Genomic DNA, 24,025 nt, shown 5'->3' on the forward strand with positions numbered 1-24,025 from the left:
ATGCCAGTGCAGCAACAATTTTTTTTTTTAATTTTTAAATTTGTCCATGTCACAAAAATATTAGTTGTATTTTCTCCACCTTCGCTGCTAATTGAACACACTGTCGAGATGATAAAGCTCATACAATGTGTGTGTGTGTGCATGTGTGTATATAGTCATGTGGTCAGGAGTACTAGTAAATTCATGATGCACAAAACACAGCATCATAATTTCACTGGTACACCTGGCAAGTTGATAGTATTGGGAGTGTAAAAAGACACAATGCACTCAGTACAAATATCAAAACATTGTTTTATTAACCCAACAAGAAAATTTTTTTACACCATTTGCTCTTGCCATTCCACCAGGCCTACATCCGAGATGAAGTAGGCCGCAAATTGGTCCCTCATTTGGCCAACTTCAACCGATGACCTGAGAGGGTACTGAGTAAATTCAGGCAATGGGTTCGGAGCAACATCATCAAGATCTAAGTTTGGATGCTCTCTAGCCATGACAAAATTATGTAAAACCACACAGGCCTTCACCACCTCATCCACTGTTTCCAGTTTTAGATTAATGGCTGTGGCGAGAATGTGCCATCTGGATACAAGAATACCAAAGGCACACTCAACAGTTCTTCTGGCCCTGGTCAGCCTGTAATTAAAAATTATTTTCGTGTGGTCCAAGTCCCGGCTGGAGTAGGGCTTGAGCATGTTTTTGCACATCTGGAATGCCTCATCCCCAACCATTACAAAGGGCTGTGGCGGAGCTTCGGTGTTGGGAAGACGCCGTGGCATGGGAAAATTAATTTGATTGCCATACAATCTCCGGCCCATGTCCGAGTTCTTAAAGGCCTGGGAGTCATTTCCACGGCCAAATGCCCCAATGTCCACTGCTACAAACATACAGTCTGCATCCGAAATGGCCATGAGTACTGTAGAAAAGTACTTTTTATAGTTGTAGTACTCCGATCCAGTTCTTTTTGGCTTGATAATCCGGATGCGTTTCCCATCCACCGCTCCCAAACAGTTGGGGAAACTGCATACTGTCCAGAATTTTTCGGCATTTTCCAACCACTTTTCTGCAGTGGGCAGGGGCATGAATTCTGGACAGAGAACATTCCACAAAGCCTGGCAGGTTTCCGCTACAATTCCAGACAACGTGGAGATTCCAATACGGTACTGGAAGTGGAGTGAAGAGAGTGTCTGTCCAGTTGCCAGGAATCTGGGAAATAAAAAAAAAAAAAAAAACAATTATTACTTCTGTATATGGATTTTAAAAACACCAACAATAAATTTAAAAAAAAAAAGTTAATAAAAATACATCTGCAGCCTTTTGTTCATTACATGCCATAAAAAAAAAAACGCAGCTTTTTGTTAAATACATGGCAGAACTATAATTCTGCCAGATTTGTAATAGTACATCAACCGCGGAGACACCATCACATGTTTCTCAACGCAAGCAATGACTAGCCAGGTCTTTCCCCGGGAAGGAACAACCACGGGAAGGGCAGTCTCCAATTAAGGAAACCACCTATGCCAAAACATGGTATCCATCCACAGACAGCTGTTTCGGGGTATTGCCCCTCATCAGTGTGGAGTAGGAAACTGGCTAGTAGGAGCAATGCCTAGTGAAAGGCTATGAACATAAGGATGAGTGACCTCATGGAGATCAACATCCAACACTGCGGAGACACCATCACATGTTTCTCAACGCAGTGATCTAGAGCAATGCCCCCATCCCTTATGGGAAATATGCAAAAGCATGTAAATCAACAGCCGCGGAGACACCATCACATGTTTCTCAACGCAAGCAATGACTAGCCAGGTCTTTCCCCGGGAAGGAACAACCACGGGAAGGGCAGTCTCCAATGAAGGAAACCACCTATGCCAAAACATGGTATCCATCCACAGACAGCTGTTTCGGGGTATTGCCCCTCATCAGTGTGGAGTAGGAAACTGGCTAGTAGGAGCAATGCCTAGTGAAAGGCTATGAACATAAGGATGAGTGACCTCATGGAGATCAACATCCAACACTGCGGAGACACCATCACATGTTTCTCAACGCATGATTTACATGCTTTTGCATATTTCCCATAAGGGATGGGGGCATTGCTCTAGATCACTGCGTTGAGAAACATGTGATGGTGTCTCCGCAGTGTTGGATGTTGATCTCCATGAGGTCACATTGCTCCTACTAGCCAGTTTCCTACTCCACACTGATGAGGGGCAATACCCCGAAACAGCTGTCTGTGGATGGATACCATGTTTTGGCATAGGTGGTTTCCTTCATTGGAGACTGCCCTTCCCGTGGTTGTTCCTTCCCGGGGAAAGACCTGGCTAGTCATTGCTTGCGTTGAGAAACATGTGATGGTGTCTCCGCGGCTGTTGATTTACATGCTTTTGCATATTTCCCATAAGGGATGGGGGCATTGCTCTAGATCACTGCGTTGAGAAACATGTGATGGTGTCTCCGCAGTGTTGGATGTTGATCTCCATGAGGTCACTCATCCTTATGTTCATAGCCTTTCACTAGGCATTGCTCCTACTAGCCAGTTTCCTACTCCACACTGATGAGGGGCAATACCCCGAAACAGCTGTCTGTGGATGGATACCATGTTTTGGCATAGGTGGTTTCCTTAATTGGAGACTGCCCTTCCCGTGGTTGTTCCTTCCCGGGGAAAGACCTGGCTAGTCATTGCTTGCGTTGAGAAACATGTGATGGTGTCTCCGCGGCTGTTGATTTACATGCTTTTGCATATTTCCCATAAGGGATGGGGGCATTGCTCTAGATCACTGCGTTGAGAAACATGTGATGGTGTCTCCGCAGTGTTGGATGTTGATCTCCATGAGGTCACTCATCCTTATGTTCATTGTAATAGTACATGTCACAACAAAGAAAATTCTGCAGGCATTGGTTTTGCAATACTACGTACCGTAATGTGACCAGGAGCCATTCCTCAGGAGGAATCGCACGACAGAGCTGCGTGTCCTGTCTCCGGATGGCTTCTTGGACCCGACCAAGCAAATCGTTAAAGCTTTGTTGGGACATCTGGGTATAATCTGTAAATTTCTCCGGGTTTACCTGTAGCTCTCTGTAGAGGGTGTGGTACGCTCCACGGCTCTCCCGGAGTTCAATAATGGGATGTATCAACAAACGCCGCCGCTGCCGTCTTCGCTGTCTCTCTATCCCTCTGTTCATGGCAAGCAACTGCATAAGCCTGAGCCATCCTGATGTCCAGATCCATGTTTCACAAGGCAAATGCAAGCAAATGTGAAGAATTCTGCTGTAAACAGGGTCTATATAAAGAATTTCCATAAGACACGCCCACTGCTGTCCCATTGGAGAAGAGTGTTGCAAGAATTTTTCAAGGATTTTTTCTCCTGTGAAGTGACACCATTGCGCATAAAAAATGCAAACGCATGAAAAAACGCTGCGATTTTTTTGTCGTAATGCGCACAAAATGCTACAGAAAACGCGTTTACAAGCGTTTGCACGCGCTTTTGACATGCGTTTCATGTGCGCTCGATACGCTGCACAAAAAGGCGCAAGTGTGAAAGTAGTAATACAGGCAAAAAGCACCGAGCTACAAATATAGTGAGTAAAGAGACAAAATTAAGATGGATACTGAAGGAAATTTTGTTTTTATTTAAAGCAAAACATGAAAATACCCAGACAATCAAAATCTGTAACTTCAGGACCCTTAGAATCTTGGATCCTAGTGGCTTAAATCCCTGAATAAGGAAGGGAGCCAATCGAATGAGTCTCTTAGAGATCAGTACTGCAGGTGGTGTGCATGTTTTTGGCAAGCGCTATTCAATCTCAAAACGTGGTATAATAAAATCTCATGATGGTACAACAGCAGCAAAGTCAAGTTCTGTTCCACAAACCTTGTGTCAGTCACAGAACAAAAATCTGCTGGCAACCGTGCCAGTTTCCTCCAGTGCAGTGCCAGCCTAGGCCAGGAGCAGTATCCATACTTTGTATCCTCCTCTATAGAAAGGAAAATCTATACCCATCAGTAATGATAAAAGCACATAAAATTAACCCAAAAACCGCTTCACCGTAAAAACAATTCTGCAAAAAAGAAAAAAAAATCCTGAATTTTTACTGCAAGTAGGATTTCCCTGATTTCAGCAAGGAAAAAAAAATGGAGAAAACAAAGCTTATTTTGGTGCATTTTGGGACACGGTCTAGTTCAATGGAAAACAATTTGTGTTTTTTTAAAAAAACACAGAAACTGAATATTAAGAACAAATCATTCAGTGTTTTAGAACAAGTCCCGCTGGCTTGACAAGGACATATCTGACAAAGGTGATCCAAGTAGAGTGTTCTGGTCCCACATGCTGGAGTCACCGTGTAACAGTTCCATCTCCGGTAATTGATTTTAATGGTGGAAGACGCCTAGCAGGAGATGGATCCAACACTTCTGGTAAAGCAGACACTGCTACTCTTTTTAACAGTTTACACCAATTTCTTTGCTTCAAAGAAACTCTTCAGATGTCTCATCTGCCAGATCCCAATTGCCACAAGTATCAGTGTCTGAGCAATGGACCACCATAAGACACGCTGGTTGGTACTTTCACTCGTCTGTCGGAATCTCTCCTCCCGCCACTGCAAGAACCAGGATAACTGATCAATACGTCACGTAATGTATCAGAAAATAAACAGGTACAAATATTCAGCTCAAGAGTTTGATACAATTAAAAAAAAAAAAAAAAAGTAATTTATTGAATATTTGTTTATTTTTTCTTTTAGATCTTTTGCCACATTTACAAAGAGAATCTGTCACCACATTTAACCTATCTAAACTAGTAATATGGGCATACAAGTTATAGACTGTTGAAAACAGTCTTATCTGTGTGTCTCACATCAGATGATTTATCCACATTAGTATGGGATATCACTTTATATAAATGACCTCTTCCAGGCTCTGCGGAGCATGGTGCCTGGAGATAACTGCCTCCTGAGATTATTTTACACTAGATATGTGCCCGATGCTATTGCATCTTATGGGCAGTAACATCACGGTGGGGGCAGCTTTGTGGCGCTGGGGGTGGCAGCCCACCCACTTCCGTGCAGTCACAACCGGCAGGAAAGACGGTGTTTTGCGGCCTGTGCTGGAGATGGTGTGCAGCGCCACCATAGGGTGGCCGCACCCAATCTCCAGCACAGGCCCCAAGCCACGGTCTTTCCTGCCGGCTGTGACTGCACAGAAGTGGGTGGGCAGGCAGCGGCGAGATCCGGCACGTGTAGTACAGCGGCGGCATCCCTCTCAATACTCCCCCCTCATTACACCCCTCTCACAGCCGGCAGGAAAGACAGTGTTTTGCGGCCTGTGCTGGAGATGGTGTGCGGCGCCACCAGAGGGTGGTCGCACCCAATCTGTAGCACAGACCTCAAGCCACGGTCTTTCCTGCCGGCTGTGACTGCACAAAGGTGGGTGGACAGGCAGCGGCGGGATCCAGCACGTGTAGCCAGGCGGCCTGGATCCGAGTGTCCGTCGGGATGGCAGCGGCGGCCTGGATGTGAGCGGCATCACTTGGGTGTTCCAAAATGGCAGTAGGAGTACTTCCGGTGCGGTGGATTGTGGGATTCGGGGACATCCAGACGGAAGTGGATGACAGCCAATTTAAGGCAATTATTTATATAGATGAAGGGGCAGTTACCAGTGTGAGACATGTAATGGCCGCTCCCTGCTCTCACTGCAGAGCTGTGTGACTATAACTGACACATCTGCAGGATCCTCTCAGTTTCAGCTTCCATTTCACAGACAGGGTTCTAATATTATTGCAGTACAGCAGAGCTCACAGAAGCCAAAGAAATGTGTTTTTAAGAAGACAAATTTAATTTCTCCTGTTCTGTGTTAGTTACATGTCTCACTGGTAACTCCCCTTTCATGTAAAATAATCTCAGGAGGCAGAGTTAGCTCTAGGCACCATCTGCCCAGGAGCCTGGAAGAGGTAATTTACATAAAGTGATACAAGATGATTTCTCAACAACAAGGCATCTGATATGAGACACACAGATGACTGTTTTCAGCAGTTTACAGCCTATATATATATATGCCCATATTAATAGCTTAGATAGGTCACGTGGTGACATTCCCCTTAAGGTGTTAAACAGCTGCAACTGGAGCAAGATCACATTGCTGCTGATACAGGCATAAGGCAGTTTTATCATACAGATTGCACATTCCATGTGAGACCAAATTCAGATATCCATGAAACATTGTCTGCGTGTGGACAGTGATATATGTACTGACCCAAACTCAGTCACATACCTCTGAGGCTGTGGAGTACAAGATGTAAGACCAAGGGTCGGTCTGTACATCCCTACCCATTCACTGATCATGAGCCCACTGTACTGTTACGATGTGATGCCAAGAGGAGTTAAACAGAAGGTACTCTTTTTGGGCAGCTGCACGACAGAATTTCATAGCCTATTTGATCATATTTCAGGATGCAATATCAAATGCAGTAATACTAGTATTCTTACCCTTTGGTAGTTTTGTTCCTTTTGAATCTGTTCCACCTGTTCGATCAGTTGCCGTACGCGCAGCTGTAGCGTGTTCAATTTGTCCTTGGCAGCAATCTCTTCATAATTATTGGCATGCTCTCCAACTTGGATGTCAAGGTGAACTCTCTGTTAAGCAAACACATTTTGGGAAGCTAAGTCTTTTGGTAGACTATGCAAAAAACAGATGGGGATAAGCCAAGAAAATTCATGCAAACATGATATACAAGGCAGCATTTAATCAAATATGACAATAAGAATACAGAGATCAGTATCGCATACAGAATGCGAAACAAATCAAAGTGAACTTTTGGTAATTACAGTGGCTTGCGAAAGTCTACGTCCCCATGGCATTTTTTTTATATTGTTCTACATCATAACCTGGAATGTCACTTTTTTTAGGGTTTTCATCAGTTCATGTAAAGAACATGCCTACAACTGTGAATATTTGTTTTTCTTTTTATTGTGAAGCAAACAATAGGACAAAATAACTGAAAACTTCAGTATGCATAGCTATTCACCCCCATAAAGTCAGTACTTTGTAGAGCCTCCTTTAGCAGAAATTACAGCTTCAAGTCGCTTTGGATAAGTCTCTGACCTTTCCACATCTTGCAACTGGGATTTCTGCCCATGGCTCAAGGAAAAACTGCTCCAGCTCCTTCAAGTTAGATGATGAACAGCAATATTCAAGTCTGATTAGAGTCTCAATTGCATTAAGGTCTGGGGCTTTGACTAGGCCACTCAACATTTACACATTAAACCACTTGACTGTTGCTTTAGCAGTATGATTTGGGTCACTGTTGTTGGAGCTGAACCTCTGTCCCAGTCTCAAATCACTGACAGACTGAAACAAGTATTGCTCAAGAATCTCTCTATTTCGCACCTTCCCTCTTTACCTCAACTCGGACCATTTTTCCTGTCCCTGCTGCCGAAAAATATCCCTACAGCATTGATGCTGCCACCACCATATTTCACTGTGGGGATGGTGTTCTTGGGGTGATGAGCTGTGTTTATTTTGGTGCCAGGCATAGCGTTTACCTTGGTGGACAAAGTTAAATTTTGGTCTCATCCGACCATAGCACCTTCCTCCATACATTTGGGGAGCCTCCCATGTCCTTTTGCAAACTCAAAACAAGCCTTACAATTTGTGTGTTTGCAAGTAAAGGCTTTTTTTCTGCACACTCTTTTATAAAGGCCAACTCTATTGAATGTATGGCTTGTGGTCATATAGACAGATACTCCAGTCTCTGCTTGGGAACCCTGCAGCTCCTTCAGAGTTACATTTGGCCTCTGTGCCGACTCTGATTAATACCCTCATTGCCCGGGCTGAGAATTTTGGTGGGCAGTAACCTCTTGGCAGGTTTGTTGTGGTACCATGCTCTTTCCATTTGATGATAATGGATTTGATGGTGTTGAGAAGAATCAGATATTAGGATTTTTTTTTTTTTTTTTATAACCACCCCTGACTTGTTCTTCTGAACAATTTGTCCCTGCCTTCTTTGGAGATCTCCTTGGTCTTTATGGTGCTGTTTGGTTAGTGGTGACTTTCTTAATTGTGTTGGATCCTCTGTGGCCTTTCAGAAAAAGTGTGTATATACTGGCAGACCATGTGACACTTAGAAAGTTCATCTGTGTGTAATCACTAAGCATGTGACTTATGAAGGCAATTGCTTGCACCAGAAATTTTTAGGGGATTCATCGCAAAAGGGCTGATTACCTATGCACAAGCCAATTTTTAGTTATTTGATCCCATAAATTTAATTTATGCCTATATTATTCACACTTCACCAACTTAGACTATTAAGTGCTGATGCATCACACACCAATTCAATTACAAGAATATTTAAACACAGGTGTAACGTAATAAAGTAAAGAGCCAAGGGAGTGAGAACTTTTTCAAGCCACTGTATATCCTCCTAAAACCTCATGGCCACCTTATCAATTTCATGAACAGCTAATAATATTGTTTTTTGTTTTTAAAGAAGCATATGAGCTAGCTCTATTTCGGGCACCATATATCACCCCCTCTAAGGCTAGTTTCACATTAGCGCAGCGCTTCGTGCGCAATAGAAACGCATGCAAAAAACGCATCATGCGTTTTGCATGCATTTGCTTTTTTTAGGCGCATGCATTTTAACCAGTTTCTAGCCATGTTAACTCTTAAAACGCATGCGCACGCCTATGTTCCCAAAGACTGTAATATGATTTTTCGGCGCATTCCGTGAGCATGCGTTTTTTTTTTTTTTTTACACAGGTTGGAAGGACCAAAAACGCAACAGGTTGCGTCCGGCGTGCCTAGGCGCATACTACAAAAAACGTATGCACACGAAAACGCATACAAAAGTGTGAAAACACTAGAACATGCGCCCCTATATTAAACATAGGGGAGCATGGTGCATGCGCATGGACGCGCACGATGCGCTGCGCTAAAAAACGCTAGTGTGAAACCAGCCTTAACCACATAAAATAGCTGGTGGTCCAAACATTTAGATTCACCCAACTATTAACTTACCAACATCCCTCCAGCAAAGAGAGAAAACTTAGTGGAGTTTGAATGGAGACAAATCTGGTGCTCTCCTGGGGTGTGGGAAGTGAAGGTGAAGCGACCCTCTGATCCATACTGACGAGAAAGGATGACCTATAACAAAGAAAGCATGTATATTTTAGTAACAGAAATAAGATAAATATCTGCAGTATATGAATTATGCCCTTACTTTATCATCGGGATCCTTCACTTCTACAAACATGCCAAGGCCAGGTGTAGCGGGTAAATACTCCTCCCTCTGCTTGTCATATAGCTGGGTGCGGTAATTACCTGTAAAAGAAGGAAGGGTAAAAACCTACAAATAAACATCACTTCCACATGTAATTACACGCAAAGTAAATAATCATTGTAGAGACCAGCAAGTATTATCAAGCAGTACTGTACGCGCTTTGTTTCAGAATATTACCCACATACACATAGGTAATAAAGTCAGCTGACAACCCAAAACATGAAGTCTTCCGAATTTTCCCTGATAACAAAAAAAAGTGAGAACAAGCCTGCTAAATCCTAACAAGCCCAGTCATTTAGTTTCACTAAGAGATCCTGTAACCACTTCATAGGTGTTGTACAGCCAGCTTAACTATTTCCATGCAACCCATAGACTACCAACATCTGAGTGGTCCGCAAAGTACTTTGCAGTGACATTATAAAAAAAAAATAAAAAAATAAAAAAAAAAAATCACTGCACAGTAAAGCACCTGCGAACATGTAACCACTGGACATAGGGATGGAGCAGGTGCTCCTGGATTCTTAGAGACCCAGTCAGCTCCGCTATGTAGGCAAGAGGCTTCATTTTCCCTGTAACTGGGGCTAATAAACCAGACCAGTTACAGTGCAAATCAGAATGAAAAAAAAATAAATACAAGTATTTACAATGTGGAAATGTCCCCAAAAGTTAACTTTTACCTTAAGGGGGGCTCAATATGTGAAATAAATGAAAAATAAATGGATAAAAGCAGGAAAAAATAAAGTTGCTGCCAGTCCAAATATAACTAACAGCACCTGGAAAAATAAAAAAAATAGTGTCCAATACATAAAATTGTTATGGAATGTAAACAGTTTTAAAATGCATTTTAGTGGTGCTTTGTGGTCACCAAAAAAAGTAAAAACCAGACTAAAAACGCAAATTAGGTTGTCAGTCCATACCACGCGCTTCACGAAGATCACAGAAAGGTAAATGGGTATTGTCGCACACCGTACGACTTTCTCAGCACATTCATAAAGTAGGTTATGGCTTACGGGCTATGTGAAGCTGTTCGTATCGGCATCGTGGATTTCATTTTTTTACAAGATTTTTGTAGAATGGGATATATGGATTTTGTAATGGATTACATTAATAATCCATAGTTAAAGCAACACTGTCAAAAAATGACCTACTGTTTATATTGGGTTTAGATTAAAGAAATCCTGTCATGGAAGACGCTCTCTAACCCTGCAGATATAGGGTTAATCTGCAGGTTGATAGCATTATGAAGGTGCCCATCCACCACACTAAGTGTGGCACCTGGGAGAAAAATGAGCTTTCTTTCTCTGGATAACTCCTGGCTTTCAGTCATGGTGGCATACCCAGCGCAATCACCGCTCACAGGACTGAGAGTGACGGCTGGAAGCACGCCGGCGGTACACTGATGCACTGCTGAGCCGCCTGTCTATCCGAGCAACTTTCATACTCGCCCTGGGGCTTAAGACATGAAAGCGGAGATAGAAACAAAGTGAACATATAACCTGCTGTAAGTAATTAAGTAAAAGCAATAGTGCATATAAATAACACAGGGTACTTAGTAAACACTGTAGGGCCATCCCACCAGCGCCAAGGAGTACCCCAATCGTTTTTTGCACTTCGTGCAGGTAAAGGTGAGGCCTCCCTTCCTTTGAGTTGCACATTACATTATACAGCTGCTGGGTGTCTGTACTCAGGACCTGGTCCTGCTCGGCCTCTATTGATGTCATTGTGACACATAGTAAGCTTTTAATACTAGGGGGTTAGGACCATCCCGATTTGGTTACACCTTGACGTTGGTGGGATGGATTTTATACTTTTTTTTTTTTCAAACTAAAAAGAAAAAAAAAAAAAAAAAGGTGTTCACCAAGTACCCCATGTTATCTAAATGCACCACTTTTACTTATAGTAAGGTATATAGTTTTGTTTCTGTTTGATGGCCAGTATGAACATGCTCTTATATTTTGCATGCACACCAACTTGTACTCCTGTTCATTTTTTTCGGTTACTTTTAGTGCTCAGATAAGGTGCTATAGGTGCATGCTACGGTGCTAACCGAGTGTCTTCGGCATGCTCGAATACTATGTTTGAGCCTCTGCAGCTGAAATGCATGGATTAGGCAATCCTGCATGTGTTATGGCTGTCAAACAGCCACGAGACATACAGCCGTGGGGACATGAGCAGATTATTCAAGCACATCAACACCCTCAGACCTGAGCGTGCTCTGAGAATACGTTATCCGAGCATGTTCACTCATCCCTAGTTACCTTTTTAGGATCTGTGCACACTGTGGACCTTACTCAGCAAAGCAATTATACCAGAATTCTGACATAAATCCCTGAGAAGTTGTGACATTTTTGCGACTAAAGGCAGTTTCACCTACCTCTGGCAAAATAGGGGAGCAGAACTGGGGTGTGACTAGCTGTGGTGCCCCTGACATCAGAAATCTCACTGCAGTCAGTGACTGGAGTAAGATTGTGGTGAGGGGTATGTCACTTGCCAGAAGCTCCTGGATCATTAAGAGGTGGCACCTCATGATGAACCAGGGGCATGAGAGACTCATGAACGCCCCCTCGATGAATAGTGGCATGAAACTTTTTTGCTGAGATTTTGAAGCAGAAACCGAAAGGAAACTTTCTAAATCCGCCTCAAAGACTAGTAGTTTCTGCTACAAAAACTCAGCAAAAAAATAAACATACCTTCAGACTCAAACTTCCAATTGTTTCAGGAAATAACCCATGCGCATTAGCCACAATGATTGGACCCTTGTCTCATCTTTTTCTATTAAATTGTGTAATGAGCCTGTGCAAAAGTCATTGTGAGGAAAGGGGAAGCAGGGCCAGTAATGACACCACCTATTGTGAACGGTGTATCCTGTGTTATCAGCTGTGTATACACATCATTGTAATCCTTCTCCAAAAGGGTCCTGAATACTCTCAGTGGACAGATTGCAAAATTGCTCATTTTTATTTATTTTTTTTCATTTTAATTTAATAATAATAAATTTTATTTCTATAGCGCCGACATATTCTGCAGCACTTTACATTTCAGAGGGGACGTGTACAGACAATAGACATTACAGCATAACAATAATCGCATAGATCATAACAGATACCAAGAGGAATGAGGGCCCTGCACGCAAGCTTACAATCTATGAGGAAAAAGGGGAGACACAAAAGGTGGGTGGTAACAGTTACCCTGATTGTATGGACCAGCCATAATGTTAAGTGTGTAACAGTACGGACACAGAGGGCTAAAGCTGGAGTCACACATAGCGACTTACCAGCGATACCGACACCGATAAAGGTGTCAGGATCGCTGGTAAGTCGCTATGTGATCGCTGGTGAGCTGTCACACAGACAGCTTCACCAGCGATCAGCACAGCGATGCCGAGCGCCCGGCATCGCTGTAAAAGATAGAATTAAAATAAAAAATATAGTTATTCTCACCTTCCGACGTCCTGCGCAGCCATCCGGCCTCTCTCCACGCTCCGGTCCCAGTGCTCCTTTGCGAGAATGACAGCGAGAATGTCACGGTCTCGCGGGAGTGCGAAGTCTCGCGGTCATTCGTGCAAAGGATCACTGGGAACGGAGCGTGGAGAGAGGCCGGATGGCTGCGCAGGACGTCGGAAGGTGAGAATAACTATATTTTTTATTTTAATTCTATTTTTTACAGCTGATCGCTGGTCTCCCGCCTGTCACACAGCGATGCGTGCTGGCCAGCGGGAGCCCAGCGACCAAAAAAAGTCCAGAGGTTTCTTGCAGCGATACCGGCAGGGGGGCCGCTCGCTGATCGCTGTCACACACAGCAATCTCGCAGGTGAGATCGCTGTTGTGTCACAAAAGTTGTGACTCAGCAGCGATCTCGCTAGCGAGATTGCTATGTGTGACTCCCGCTTAATTGATGTATAAAGCATGTGGGAACATGATGCGGGGAACCTGGTTATGGTAAAACTTTTGACTGGGCCACCCAGGGATAGAATAGGCTAATGTGCTGAGGCGATAGGCCAGTCTGAATAAATGAGTTTTCAGGGCACGCTTAAAATTGTAGGGATTGGGGACTACTCGTATTGACCTGGGACGTGCATTCCAAAGAATTGGCGCAGCATGTGTATAGTCTTGGAGACGGGAGTGGGAGGTTCTGATTGTCGAGGATTTTAACAATGATCATATGAAAAAAATTACTAAAAAAAAAATAAATGTCAGAAAAACCCAATTTAAACAGTAGGTAATTTTCTGATGATGGCTTCCCTGTAAGCTCTTCAGCCATCCTGAGTAAGGCAGGGATTGCAGGAGGCAGTGGCCACAACACAGGCTTAAATGCCACCGCCACATAGCAGCAAAGTGCAAATGAATGGAGTTACACAGCAACCTGCAAAGTACTGCAACAGGCACATCAGAAATACATTCAAAGGGTTCCAACTGTTTCTCTTGGTACCTTGGGGGTCACAATGAGACCCCCGTACACCTGCACATAGCTACGATGTAGCAGCGGCATCCAGCGATCTCAGGCTGTGCAATCTGCGCCACTGCCAAAAGCTAGACCCCTTTATTGAAATCTCCGACATGGTGAAGATGTGTACGGTATGGTTGGTGCCATTTATCTCAAGAGGGGCTGGCAAGGGGTACAGCAGAGTACAGACTGTCCGATAAGTTGGCTACTGCAGCCAAACACCGCCAGCTCTGGCTTATGGTGACGGATCCTGACCTCCTGTCAATGAAGCCAGTGTGGATGGGCTTAGGCAGGGCTCACTGTGACTCCTCAGCAGACTTGCGCCGCCCATATGACTCTCGAGTGCCATACTACCATTTGGTAGGACAGAACAGTACAAGGTTAGGGGTCTGCATGCCGAGTACTGAAACACCAGAGGACTATAGTGTTACGGGTGGATGGAACGTCTCTACGTCCTCATATTGTGAGGTAAATGCGGCTGTCAGTATGGCGAATATATACTTTATCCTTTTACTTTGCCATGAAGACTTGGTAGAAGATGGCATCAGTGCCTCCCCCTCCTTACTAGCATGGAAATGCCACCAGAGCCCCCAAATAGCAGTGAACTGTCAGAGGCTTGGAGGACATCAGATGTGCAGCCCCCTCCCCACAATGGCTTCCCCTGGCAGTGACATGTCAGCAGCAGCCCTCCCACTATGGGTGACAATGGCCGGGAAGTTATGGCAGCGCTCTACATCACTGGACAGCACATGTGTGAGGCTGAGCGGCTACTGACACCGCGAGACGTGAGGAGCCGTCCGCACTCCCCCGAAATTTACCTATCACCATGGTTTCGTCCGGAATCTCCTCTATGAAACATTTCTTCTCGGTCTCGCCTATATGGAAGTAGAGGGAGGTGGCCGGGCCCATACAGGCGGCGAGCAACAGCAGCCAGCCAGCAGCCATCTTCCTGTGAGACCAGACCAGCACCTCGCCGGAAGCTGAGGTAGCATCAAACCGGCTGCCACGTCCATCCCATGCACCAATCAGAGGCTGGCCCGCAAACGCTTCTGGGAGTTGTAGTCTGTAAGTTCGCCCACACTGCTGACGTCATGCCGGCAGCGCTAGTATAGTGGGAAAACACTGAGGACGCAGGAGTGCAGCGCATGGCTGAGGAAGGAAACGTGGGCACCATCGACATTGGCAACATGGGGTGTGGCCTGCGGGCAGGGCTGCTAATAACACTGAGAATAAACCTAAGGATGCCACAGAATTGGATAAGAATCTGTCCTGCCACCAGAAGTGGGAAATGAATAATAATTGGCTATTGGCACTGGCTAGGAAGGGAAAGGGGAAGCTGGGGCTACGAGGGTGGGCTGCCATGTACGTGTTAGCGCCCCCTTAGAGTTCACGTCTTGTCGGTTTATGACAGTGGTTCGCTGCTGTAAATTCGTGACAGACTTTTGCAATGACTCCACACCTGATTTTCTTTGCCTCTTTAAGGCTATGTGCCTGCGTTAGCGTTTTTAAACACTCAGGAAACTGATCCCCTTCCCAGAAAATGCGCGTCTTTTTTCCGCGCGATTCTTGCGCGTTTTGTGTCAAAAAAAGCCGAGCGTTTTTGACACGTTTTTTGACAACATTGAGGATGGCTAAAAACGCTCAGCAATGTGGGAAATAATGAGCATGCTGCGTTTTTAGCCTCTAAGCGATTCCTGAGTGGTTAAAAGCGCATGCATTGGCACAAAAAGCCAAAAAAGCATGCAAATTAATTTGAAGCATCTTTTAAGCGTTTCTGCAGCGTCTGATCCGGCACAAATGCTGTGGAAACGCTTAAAAAATACGCACCGTGGGCACACAGCCTAAGGAGGTTTTCTACTTTTAGGGACATTTTTTTTCTTACTTAAAAGCATCACTCCCATTATTTTTTTTTTTTATTTCATCTCCCGACTGGTACTCATCCATGTTCCCTGCCCCCAGCAATACACTTACCATCCGCAGTCTTCTGCTCCTCCCAGCGCCGCTCCGGTTCTACACCACCCACAGTGTGTGACTGACCGTAAGTCAGTGGTGACGGTCACAAGCTCTCAATATAAGTCTAGGAGTCCGGTTCTGGCCTTGTTAGGGCTCTCATAGACTTACATTGAGTAGTGACTTCCGGCTCACCCTGCAGACGCCGGAGCGATGCGGCAGGCCACAGACTGCAGAAGACGGCAGCTGATAAGTATATTACCAAGGGCAGGCAACATGCAGTATTAACACCACTCCAGTGGTAAAATAAAAAAAATACTGGAGTGGTGCTGTAAATGGCAGTATATATGGGGGAAAAAAATCATTTTTGTAATTGGAGTTTGTAAAAAAAAAAAGTTGCACCTGTGTAAAGTCACTGTTTCTGGCTTCAGAATTAGTTTACGGAGAAGCTGTCAGTCAGCCTCTACGGTGGAAACGTTTGTAACTTCCCTATCTGTCTTTTCTTGAGCTCCTCTCAGCTGATTTATGACCACAGACCACATAAAAGTTGAATGTGTCAGGAAACGGCCTGTAAAATCAAAATGGTTTGGCATTTGTAAGGAATCCCAAGTGCTAAAATTTTTTTAGCCCCAAGTACTTGCATTTAAGGGAAGAAAGCTCTTAAAATGTCTATTTTTTTGCATTTTTCTAAAGGCTTTATTGCTACCCGATACAATTGGACATGTGAATAACTTGTTGGAAATACCTGTAATTATGGCCATCACATAGAAGTGTCTGCAAAGTAGCTACTGCTATGGAAATAATAGTATTTACATAGAAAAGTGCCTGCTGGATAATAGTAGGTAGGAAAGTTTGGGACTGCACAGTGTGCAAGGGAGCACATCCTTTTTACTAATAGCTATCCTAAAGACATGGCTAGATATGCTTGGAGAGCAAGGTTTACTGTAGCGGTAAAGAAAGGTTACATTCACAAGTACTCCATTGGTGCTTCTACCTACAAAACAGGTGAAATTGTGCATTATGAAGAGCTTTTGGACTGCAAAGGGCCCATGTATTGTTTTTACACTGGTCCTCTCTTCTGTCTGTGTCCACCAATGCCTCCAAACAAGATTATCCTGGCCCTTGTTCACCTGCAAACTCCTTGAACAGCATGTCCATGGTGAATTTTCCTCCCATCTCTCATGTAACTCACTCTGACCTACAACCCGGCTTCCTTCCCCACCACTCCACTGAAACTGCCCTGACCAAAATTACTAACAACTTACTGATAAAGCTAGCAAACAACTCTCTACACTCCTACTTCTAGACCTGCCTTCGACACAGTTGACCACTCCCTCCTATTACAAATCCTCTCTTCCCTTGGCATTAAACACCTTGCTCTCTCCTGGACTGGATCTCCTAATACCTCTCTAATCACATTTATAGCATCTCCCACTTCCACACTACTTTCTCATGCCACCTATTACACCCGGTCCCCGTCCTGGCACTGCGCCCAGGCCTGCAGCTGTTACACCTGGCCCCTGTCCTAGCGCTGCGTCCAGGCCTGCTGCTGCTCTCCATTCTGGGCACCCACCTCGAGCCTCTCATGCTGCTGCTCAGCGTTCTGTCCTCCCTCCTCCTCCTGGAGTCCTGTGAGGAGATCTGTAGCTAAGGATATTAGGGCACGCCCGCCCGCTCTCTTGCCTTCTTAAAGGGGCGGCGTGCATTATTCAAAAATGCAATTAACCAATGGCAGCGCACTGGCTGCTATTTCTGGCCTCTCCTCCATAGCACTGAGAAGCTATCATTGCTACATCCGGTTCTCATGCTAACCTGTCTGCGCTGCATCTGCAGTCTCTGTGCATTATCTAATGCTCTCTGTTTCCACAGCATATCAATATCCTGTGTTACCTGGTTATATCAGCAACCATCTGGGCCTAAGCCATCCCGTTCCGCCTACAGCCATCCGAGTCCGAGGACTGTGTGAAGGTCACTGGAACCGACTCCTTTCCAACTAACCGGATCCAGGACCCAGTTCATTACGGACTCTGCTGTAACTGTTGTTATCCCTTTTGGTCCCACTGGGACAGCTGCCACGTGTTCGGGGTCTAACTGGAGGTAGCACCTGTGTCCTCCGGGTATTCCATTCTGGCCCTACCTGAGGGGCTTTACTACGGGTGCCCGGGGCTCACTAGTCATGCCCACTTCAGAGCCCCCCGGACCGTGGTCCCGAGGTTCCACTTAAAAAATAAAAACGAATGTGAACTTCACCATCTCTGCCTCCGCTTCCATTCGTTACACCACCCTCTTTCTGTCAGGGTCCCGCAAGGCTCTGTCCTGGGACCCCTACTCTTTTCAATTTATACAATGGCCTGGAACAACTCAAAAAGTCCCAGTCTACCCCTCTGGCCCAAATGTCATCTCTCTGCTGTCCAGAATCTCAGAGTGTCTATCAGCCATATCCTCCTTGCTTCCTAAAAACTCAATGTGAACAAAACTCATCTTTTGCTCCATCTTGCCTAACCCTGTACTACCTGAGCTATCTATCACAATAAATCACATCACACTTTTCCCTGTACCGGAAGTTTGCTTCCTCGGAGTAACCCATGACTCTGCCCTGTCCTTCAAACTGCACATCCAAGCTCTCGCCACCTCCAACTCAAAAATATTTCCTGAATCCATCTTTTCCTCTACCCTGAATATTTTAAAATGCTAGTGCATGGCCTCATCATGTCCCGACTCGACTACTGTAATATCCTCCTCTGTTGTCTCCCAGCTAACACTCTTGCACCTCTCCAGTCCGTCCTTTACTCTGTCGCCCAACTAATCCACTTTTCTCCTTGCTACTCCTGCTTCTCCCCTTTGCAAATCCCTCCACTGGCTTCCAATTCCACTAGTTCAAACTGTTAATATTGACCTACAAAGCCATCCATAATCTGTTTCCTCATTATATCTCCAAACTAATCTCCCCATATCTTACAACACGTAACATCCGTTCCTCTAAAGACCTCCTATCTTCCACACTTATACACTCCTCTCCCAATCTCCTCTAAGACTTCTCTCGGGTATCCCCAATCCTGTGGAATTCTGTGCCCCAACTTGTCCGACTATCCGCCTAGTTCAGAACTTTCAGATGGAACTTGAAAACCCATCTCAAGAAAGCTTACATCCTGCGCTGACCACGCTGCCACCTCACCACCACCAAAGCTGCCGCAAAACCTACCCTACTGTCTCCTTCCCCATTATCCTGTAGACTGTAAGCCCGCAAGGGCAGGGCTCTCTCCTGTCTGTACCAGTCTGTCATTGTTAGTTTGTTCTCTCTAATTTATATTTGTGTTTTATATGTAACCCCTTCTCATGTACATCAAAATGGAATCAGTTGTGCTCTAAAAATAATATGTCAGGATTTTTTTTTTTTTTTAGGCAATGCTTTTTGTTCTCCTATGTTGTGTGAAAAAAAATGTAATAATAATAATAAATTTTATTTTTATAGCGCCGACATATTCCGCAGCACTTTACATTTCAGAGGGGATTTGTACAGACAATAGACATTACAGCATAACAATAATCACATACAGTAGATTATAACAAATACCAAGAGGAGTGAGGGCCCTGCTCGCAAGCTTACAGTCTATGAGGAAAGAGGTAGACACGAAAGGTGGGTGGTAACAGTTGCCCTGATTGTATGGACCAGCCATAATGTTAAGTGTGTAACAGTACAGACACAGAGGGCTAATGGATGCATAAAGCATGTGGGAACATGATGCTGGGAACCTGGTTATGGTAAAATTTTTGGCTCTGGCACACAGGGATAGGTTAGGTTAATGTGTTGAGGCGATAGGCCAGTCTGAATAAATGCGTTTTCAGGACACGCTTAAAATTGTGGGGATTGGGGACTAATCGTATTGACCTGGGAAGTGCATTCCAAAGAATTGGCGCCGCACGTGTAAAGTCTTGGAGACGGGAGTGGGAGGTTCTGACTATTGAGGATACTAACCTCAGGTCATCAGCAGAACGGAGGGCGCGGGTAGGGTGGTATACTGAAACAAGGGAGGAGATGTAGGGTGGTGCTGAGCCATGGAGGGCTTTGTGGGTGAGGGTAATAAGTTTATACTGAATTCTGGAGTGGATGGGTAGCCAGTGTAATGACTGGCACAAGGTAGAGGCATCGGTGTAACGATTGGTGAGGAATATGATCCTGGCTGCAGCATTCAAGACAGATTGGAGAGGGGAGAGTTTTGTAAGAGGGAGACCGATTAGAAGAGAGTTACAATAGTCGAGACGAGAATGAATAAGAGAAACAGTAAGAGTTTTTGCAGAGTCAAAAGTAAGAAAAGGTCGAATTCTAGAAATGTTTTTGAGGTGCAGATGACAAGAGCGAGCCAGTGATCGAATGTGGGGGGCAAAGGAAAGCTCGGAATCAAGTATGACCCCAAGACAGCGGGCATGTTGCTGGGGAGTAATAGTGGAACCACAGACGGAAATGGCAATGTCGGGTGTAGGTACATTAGTAGCAGGAGGAAACACAAGGAGTTCAGTCTTTGACAGGTTCAGTTTCAGATATAGTGAGGACATGATATTAGACACAGCGTTTAGACAATCGCCAGTGTTTTCTAGAAAGGCTGGCGTGATGTCAGGAGAAGAAGCGTATAATTGGGTGTCATCAGCATAGAGATGGTACTGGAAACCAAATCTACTGATTGTTTGACCAATAGGGGCAGTGTACAAGGAGAAGAGGAGGGGGCCTAGAACCGATCCTTGAGGAACCCCAACAGTAAGGGGAAGGTGAGAGGAGGAGGAACCGGCAAAAGAAACAGTAAAGGAGCGGTCGGAGAGATAGGAGGAGAACCAGGAGAGAACGGTGTCCTTGAGGCCAATGGAATGGAGCATAGTGAGGAGGAGCTGATGATCCACAGTGTCGAATGCTGCAGAGAGATCCAAGAGAATTAGCATGGAGTAATGACCATTTGATTTAGCTGTTAGCAGATCATTAGAGACTTTAGTGAGGGCAGTTTCAGTGGAGTGTAAAGAGCGGAAACCGGATTGGAGAGGGTCGAGAAGAGAGTTATCAAAGAGATAGCGGATAAGACGGGAGTGGACCAGGCGTTCCAGGAGTTTAGAGATGAAGGGAAGATTAGAGACAGGTCTATAGTTAGCGGCACAATTTTGGTCGAGGGATGGTTTTTTAAGTAGTGGATGTATGATGGCATGCTTAAATGAGGAGGGAAAAATACCAGAAGAGAGAGAGAGGTTAAATATTTTAGTTAGGTGAGGGGTGACAGCAGGGGAAAGGGACTGGAGGAGATGTGACGGAAATGGGTCACTGGTGCAAGTAGTTGGGCGAGAAGATGCAAGGAGCCTGCTTACTTCTTCTTCTGTGACTGGTTCAAAATCAGAGAGTGAGTTAGATGCAGTGGGGGAGGGAGGACAGTGCATGGTATGAGGGGATTTGGAGATAATTTCCTGTCGGATCTGGTCAATTTTTTCTTTGAAGTAATTGGCCAGATCGTCAGCTCGGAGCTCAGTGGTTGGGGCCTGTACTCTTGGATTGAGTAGAGAATGAAAAGTGTCAAAGAGACGTTTCGGGTTATTGGACAGTGAGATGATGAGGGTGTTGAAATAGGTTTGTTTGGAGAGGTGAAGGGCAGTGTTGTATGTTCTAAGCATAAACTTAAAATGGATGAAATCTTCGTGTAGATTGGATTTTCTCCACAGACGTTCGGCGCACCTGGAGCACCGCTGCAGGAAACGTGTTTGCACCGTGTGCCAGGGTTGTCGCCGTCTGCGTTGTGGTGTTCTATTTATAGGGGGTGCAAATTCATCCAGGGCAGTTTGAAGTGTTTCATTGTAATGCTTCAATGCAGAATCAGGATATGAGAGGGAGGAGATAGGGGCCAATGAAGACTGCAAGTTCTTCAGAAGTTTCTGGGTGTTAATGGCCTGTGTGTTTCTATAAGTCTGGACAGTGGGGGTGACCTGAGCAGCCTGGCAGTTCTTTATAGAGAATGAAAGAAGATTGTGGTCAGAGAGCGGGAGAGGGGAGTTTGCAAAATCATCCACTGCACAAAGCCGAGAGAAGACCAAGTCGAGGGAGTTTCCGTCTTCATGCGTTGGAGAATTAGTAAGCTGCGAAAGGCCAAATGAGGAGGTTAGAGATAAAAGGTGAGTAGCAGATGGGGAGAGGGGAAGAGCAATGGGGATGTTGAAATCTCCCATGAGGAGGGTAGGGATGTCACAGGAGAGAAAATGTGGGAGCCAAGTGGCAAAATGATCCAGGAACTGATGGGAGGGGCCGGGAGGACGATATACCACCGCCACTCGCATGGAGAAGGGGGTGTAGAGTCTGACGGCATGGACCTCAAAAGAAGGGAAGACAAGTGAGGGTACTTGAGGGATAACCTGAAAGGTACATTTTGGTGATAGGAGCAGACCAACGCCTCCACCAGCTCTATTGTCTGATCTTGGGGTATGAGAGAAGTGTAGCCCCCCGTATGAAAGAGCAGCAGCAGCGGTAGTATCTGACTGCTGGATCCAGGTTTCAGTAAGAGCCAGAAGGTTAAGAGAATTAGAAAGGAAGAAGTCATGAATGAAGGAGAGTTTGTTACACACTGAGCGAGAATTCCAAAGTGCACAATTAAGAGAGACAGATGGCATGCAGGGAATATTAATAAGATTAGAGGGGTTTCTGAGTGTAGCAGTGGGGGGGTTTGACTTTCTATAACATGGGGGACCAGGGTTGGGAGCAATGTCTCCTGCAACTAGGAGAAGGAGGATAGAAAGAGTGAGCAGATGGTTAAGTGATTTGTGAGAGCGTCTCTGGTGTTGAATGGTGGGACTGGCTGGATCTGTGCAATTTAACAATGTGAAAAGAACATGAGTGCTATACATAGGAGAGGAAAGGAGCGAGGGGCCAATATGGATGGAGTGTGGAGAGTTAATGCCAGGGCGGTGGATGTGTGTGAATGCAGCGGCCAGGATAAAAATTACACAAATGCATATGGTATATATTTGTTGTACTCCAAATGTACAGAGAGTAGATGTATATAAATGTCTTACCTGTCTCTTGCCCTGTCTAACTGCCATGTTATAACTGCCAGAAGTACTTTGATACATGTACTTAGATTACATGTGCATAAATGCTCCCCCTAGCTAGGTCTGAATATATAGGAGGTTACGGCTAAGTTTTTTTTTTTTTTTTTTTTTTGGGCTCTCTCTTCTCGTTAATCAATCACACTAAATTGAGACACCAGGACCCAATAAAATGTTGTGGTCAAATAAACACATGTCCAGCACTACATGGATCATAAAGCACTTTGAAAAGTTTCTTGACCTCACAACATAAGGGGACAAGCAGAGTAAGTTGAAATAACTATATACCAGATATAAGCTTGCAGAGTTGAAAACACATAGATAGCATTCAGGATTAACTGCTTGCTGACATTGAATGGAGACACAGGAGTGGATTCAGAGCAGAGATTGGAAAAGCTGGTTACCAGATATAAGCTTGCAGAGTTGAAAACACATAGATAGCATTCAGGATTAACTGCTTGCTGACATTGAATGGAGACACAGGAGTGGATTCAGAGCAGAGATTGGAAAAGCTGGTTACCAGATATAAGCTTGCAGAGTTGAAAACACATAGATAGCATTCAGGATTAACTGCTTGCTGACATTGAATGGAGACACAGGAGTGGATTCAGAGCAGAGATTGGAAAAGCTGGTTACCAGATATAAGCTTGCAGAGTTGAAAACACATAGATAGCATTCAGGATTAACTGCTTGCTGACATTGAATGGAGACACAGGAGTGGATTCAGAGCAGAGATTGGAAAAGCTGGTTACCAGATATAAGCTTGCAGAGTTGAAAACACATAGATAGCATTCAGGATTAACTGCTTGCTGACATTGAATGGAGACACAGGAGTGGATTCAGAGCAGAGATTGGAAAAGCTGGTTACCAGATATAAGCTTGCAGAGTTGAAAACACATAGATAGCATTCAGGATTAACTGCTTGCTGACATTGAATGGAGACACAGGAGTGGATTCAGAGCAGAGATTGGAAAAGCTGGTTACCAGATATAAGCTTGCAGAGTTGAAAACACATAGATAGCATTCAGGATTAACTGCTTGCTGACATTGAATGGAGACACAGGAGTGGATTCAGAGCAGAGATTGGAAAAGCTGGTTACCTGTATGAAGAGAATAGAGATGCGTGTCACATTCATCCATGTTATAACTGCCAGAAGTACTTTGATACATGTACTTAGATTACATGTGCATAAATGTATACTGTGTGGTGCATGTTTTCCTGTTCCTCTTAAATTGAGACCCATGGTTGATCTATGCCACTGTATATTATTCAGTAGCTTGTGTTAGGACTCACT

General features: G+C 44.7%; 2 protein-coding genes across 3 annotated transcripts; both read right to left on the reverse strand.

The window, feature by feature from the left end:
• Window positions 1-274: 274 nt before the first annotated feature.
• On the reverse strand, window positions 275-3,507 carry LOC141048979 (uncharacterized). The gene is made up of 2 exons (XM_073545059.1): window positions 2,915-3,507; window positions 275-1,203 (listed from the first exon to the last, which is right to left on the reverse strand). The coding sequence occupies exons 1-2, from the start codon at window positions 3,496-3,498 to the stop codon at window positions 318-320; spliced, it is 1,470 nt and encodes a 489-aa protein (XP_073401160.1). The 5' UTR covers window positions 3,499-3,507; the 3' UTR covers window positions 275-317.
• Window positions 3,508-3,604: 97 nt separating this feature from the next.
• On the reverse strand, window positions 3,605-22,739 carry TMED9 (transmembrane p24 trafficking protein 9). 2 transcript variants are annotated; one of them, XM_073545061.1, is made up of 5 exons: window positions 22,698-22,739; window positions 9,210-9,335; window positions 9,008-9,133; window positions 6,478-6,624; window positions 3,605-4,593 (listed from the first exon to the last, which is right to left on the reverse strand). In XM_073545061.1, exons 1-5 carry the CDS (start codon window positions 22,722-22,724, stop codon window positions 4,444-4,446), a joined length of 576 nt encoding a protein of 191 aa, XP_073401162.1. In that variant the 5' UTR covers window positions 22,725-22,739; the 3' UTR covers window positions 3,605-4,443. The 2 variants fall into 2 exon arrangements, with proteins under 2 accessions (XP_073401162.1, XP_073401161.1); XM_073545060.1 differs by lacking the exon at window positions 22,698-22,739 and adding an exon at window positions 14,531-14,739 and having other exon boundaries at window positions 9,210-9,310.
• Between the last annotated feature and the right edge of the window lie 1,286 nt (window positions 22,740-24,025).

Source organism: Dendrobates tinctorius, unplaced genomic scaffold, assembly GCF_039654945.1.
Source record: "Dendrobates tinctorius isolate UK_male_01 unplaced genomic scaffold, ASM3965494v1 ptg000139l, whole genome shotgun sequence".
In the NCBI taxonomy this organism is placed as follows: domain Eukaryota; kingdom Metazoa; phylum Chordata; class Amphibia; order Anura; family Dendrobatidae; genus Dendrobates; species Dendrobates tinctorius.

Coding starts and splice junctions, on each gene's coding strand:
- TMED9 (XM_073545060.1), bottom strand. CDS start 14,657: ATGGCTGCTGGCTGGCTGCTGTTGCTCGCCGCCTGTATGGGCCCGGCC. Junction 9,311..14,530: donor GGACGAAACCATGGTGATAG/GTAAATTTCGGG, acceptor CTTCTTTTACAG/GTAATTACCGCACCCAGCTA. Junction 9,134..9,209: donor TGAAGGATCCCGATGATAAA/GTAAGGGCATAA, acceptor TCTTTGTTATAG/GTCATCCTTTCTCGTCAGTA.
- LOC141048979 (XM_073545059.1), bottom strand. CDS start 3,498: ATGAAACGCATGTCAAAAGCGCGTGCAAACGCTTGTAAACGCGTTTTC. Junction 1,204..2,914: donor TGGCTCCTGGTCACATTACG/GTACGTAGTATT, acceptor TTTATTTCCCAG/ATTCCTGGCAACTGGACAGA.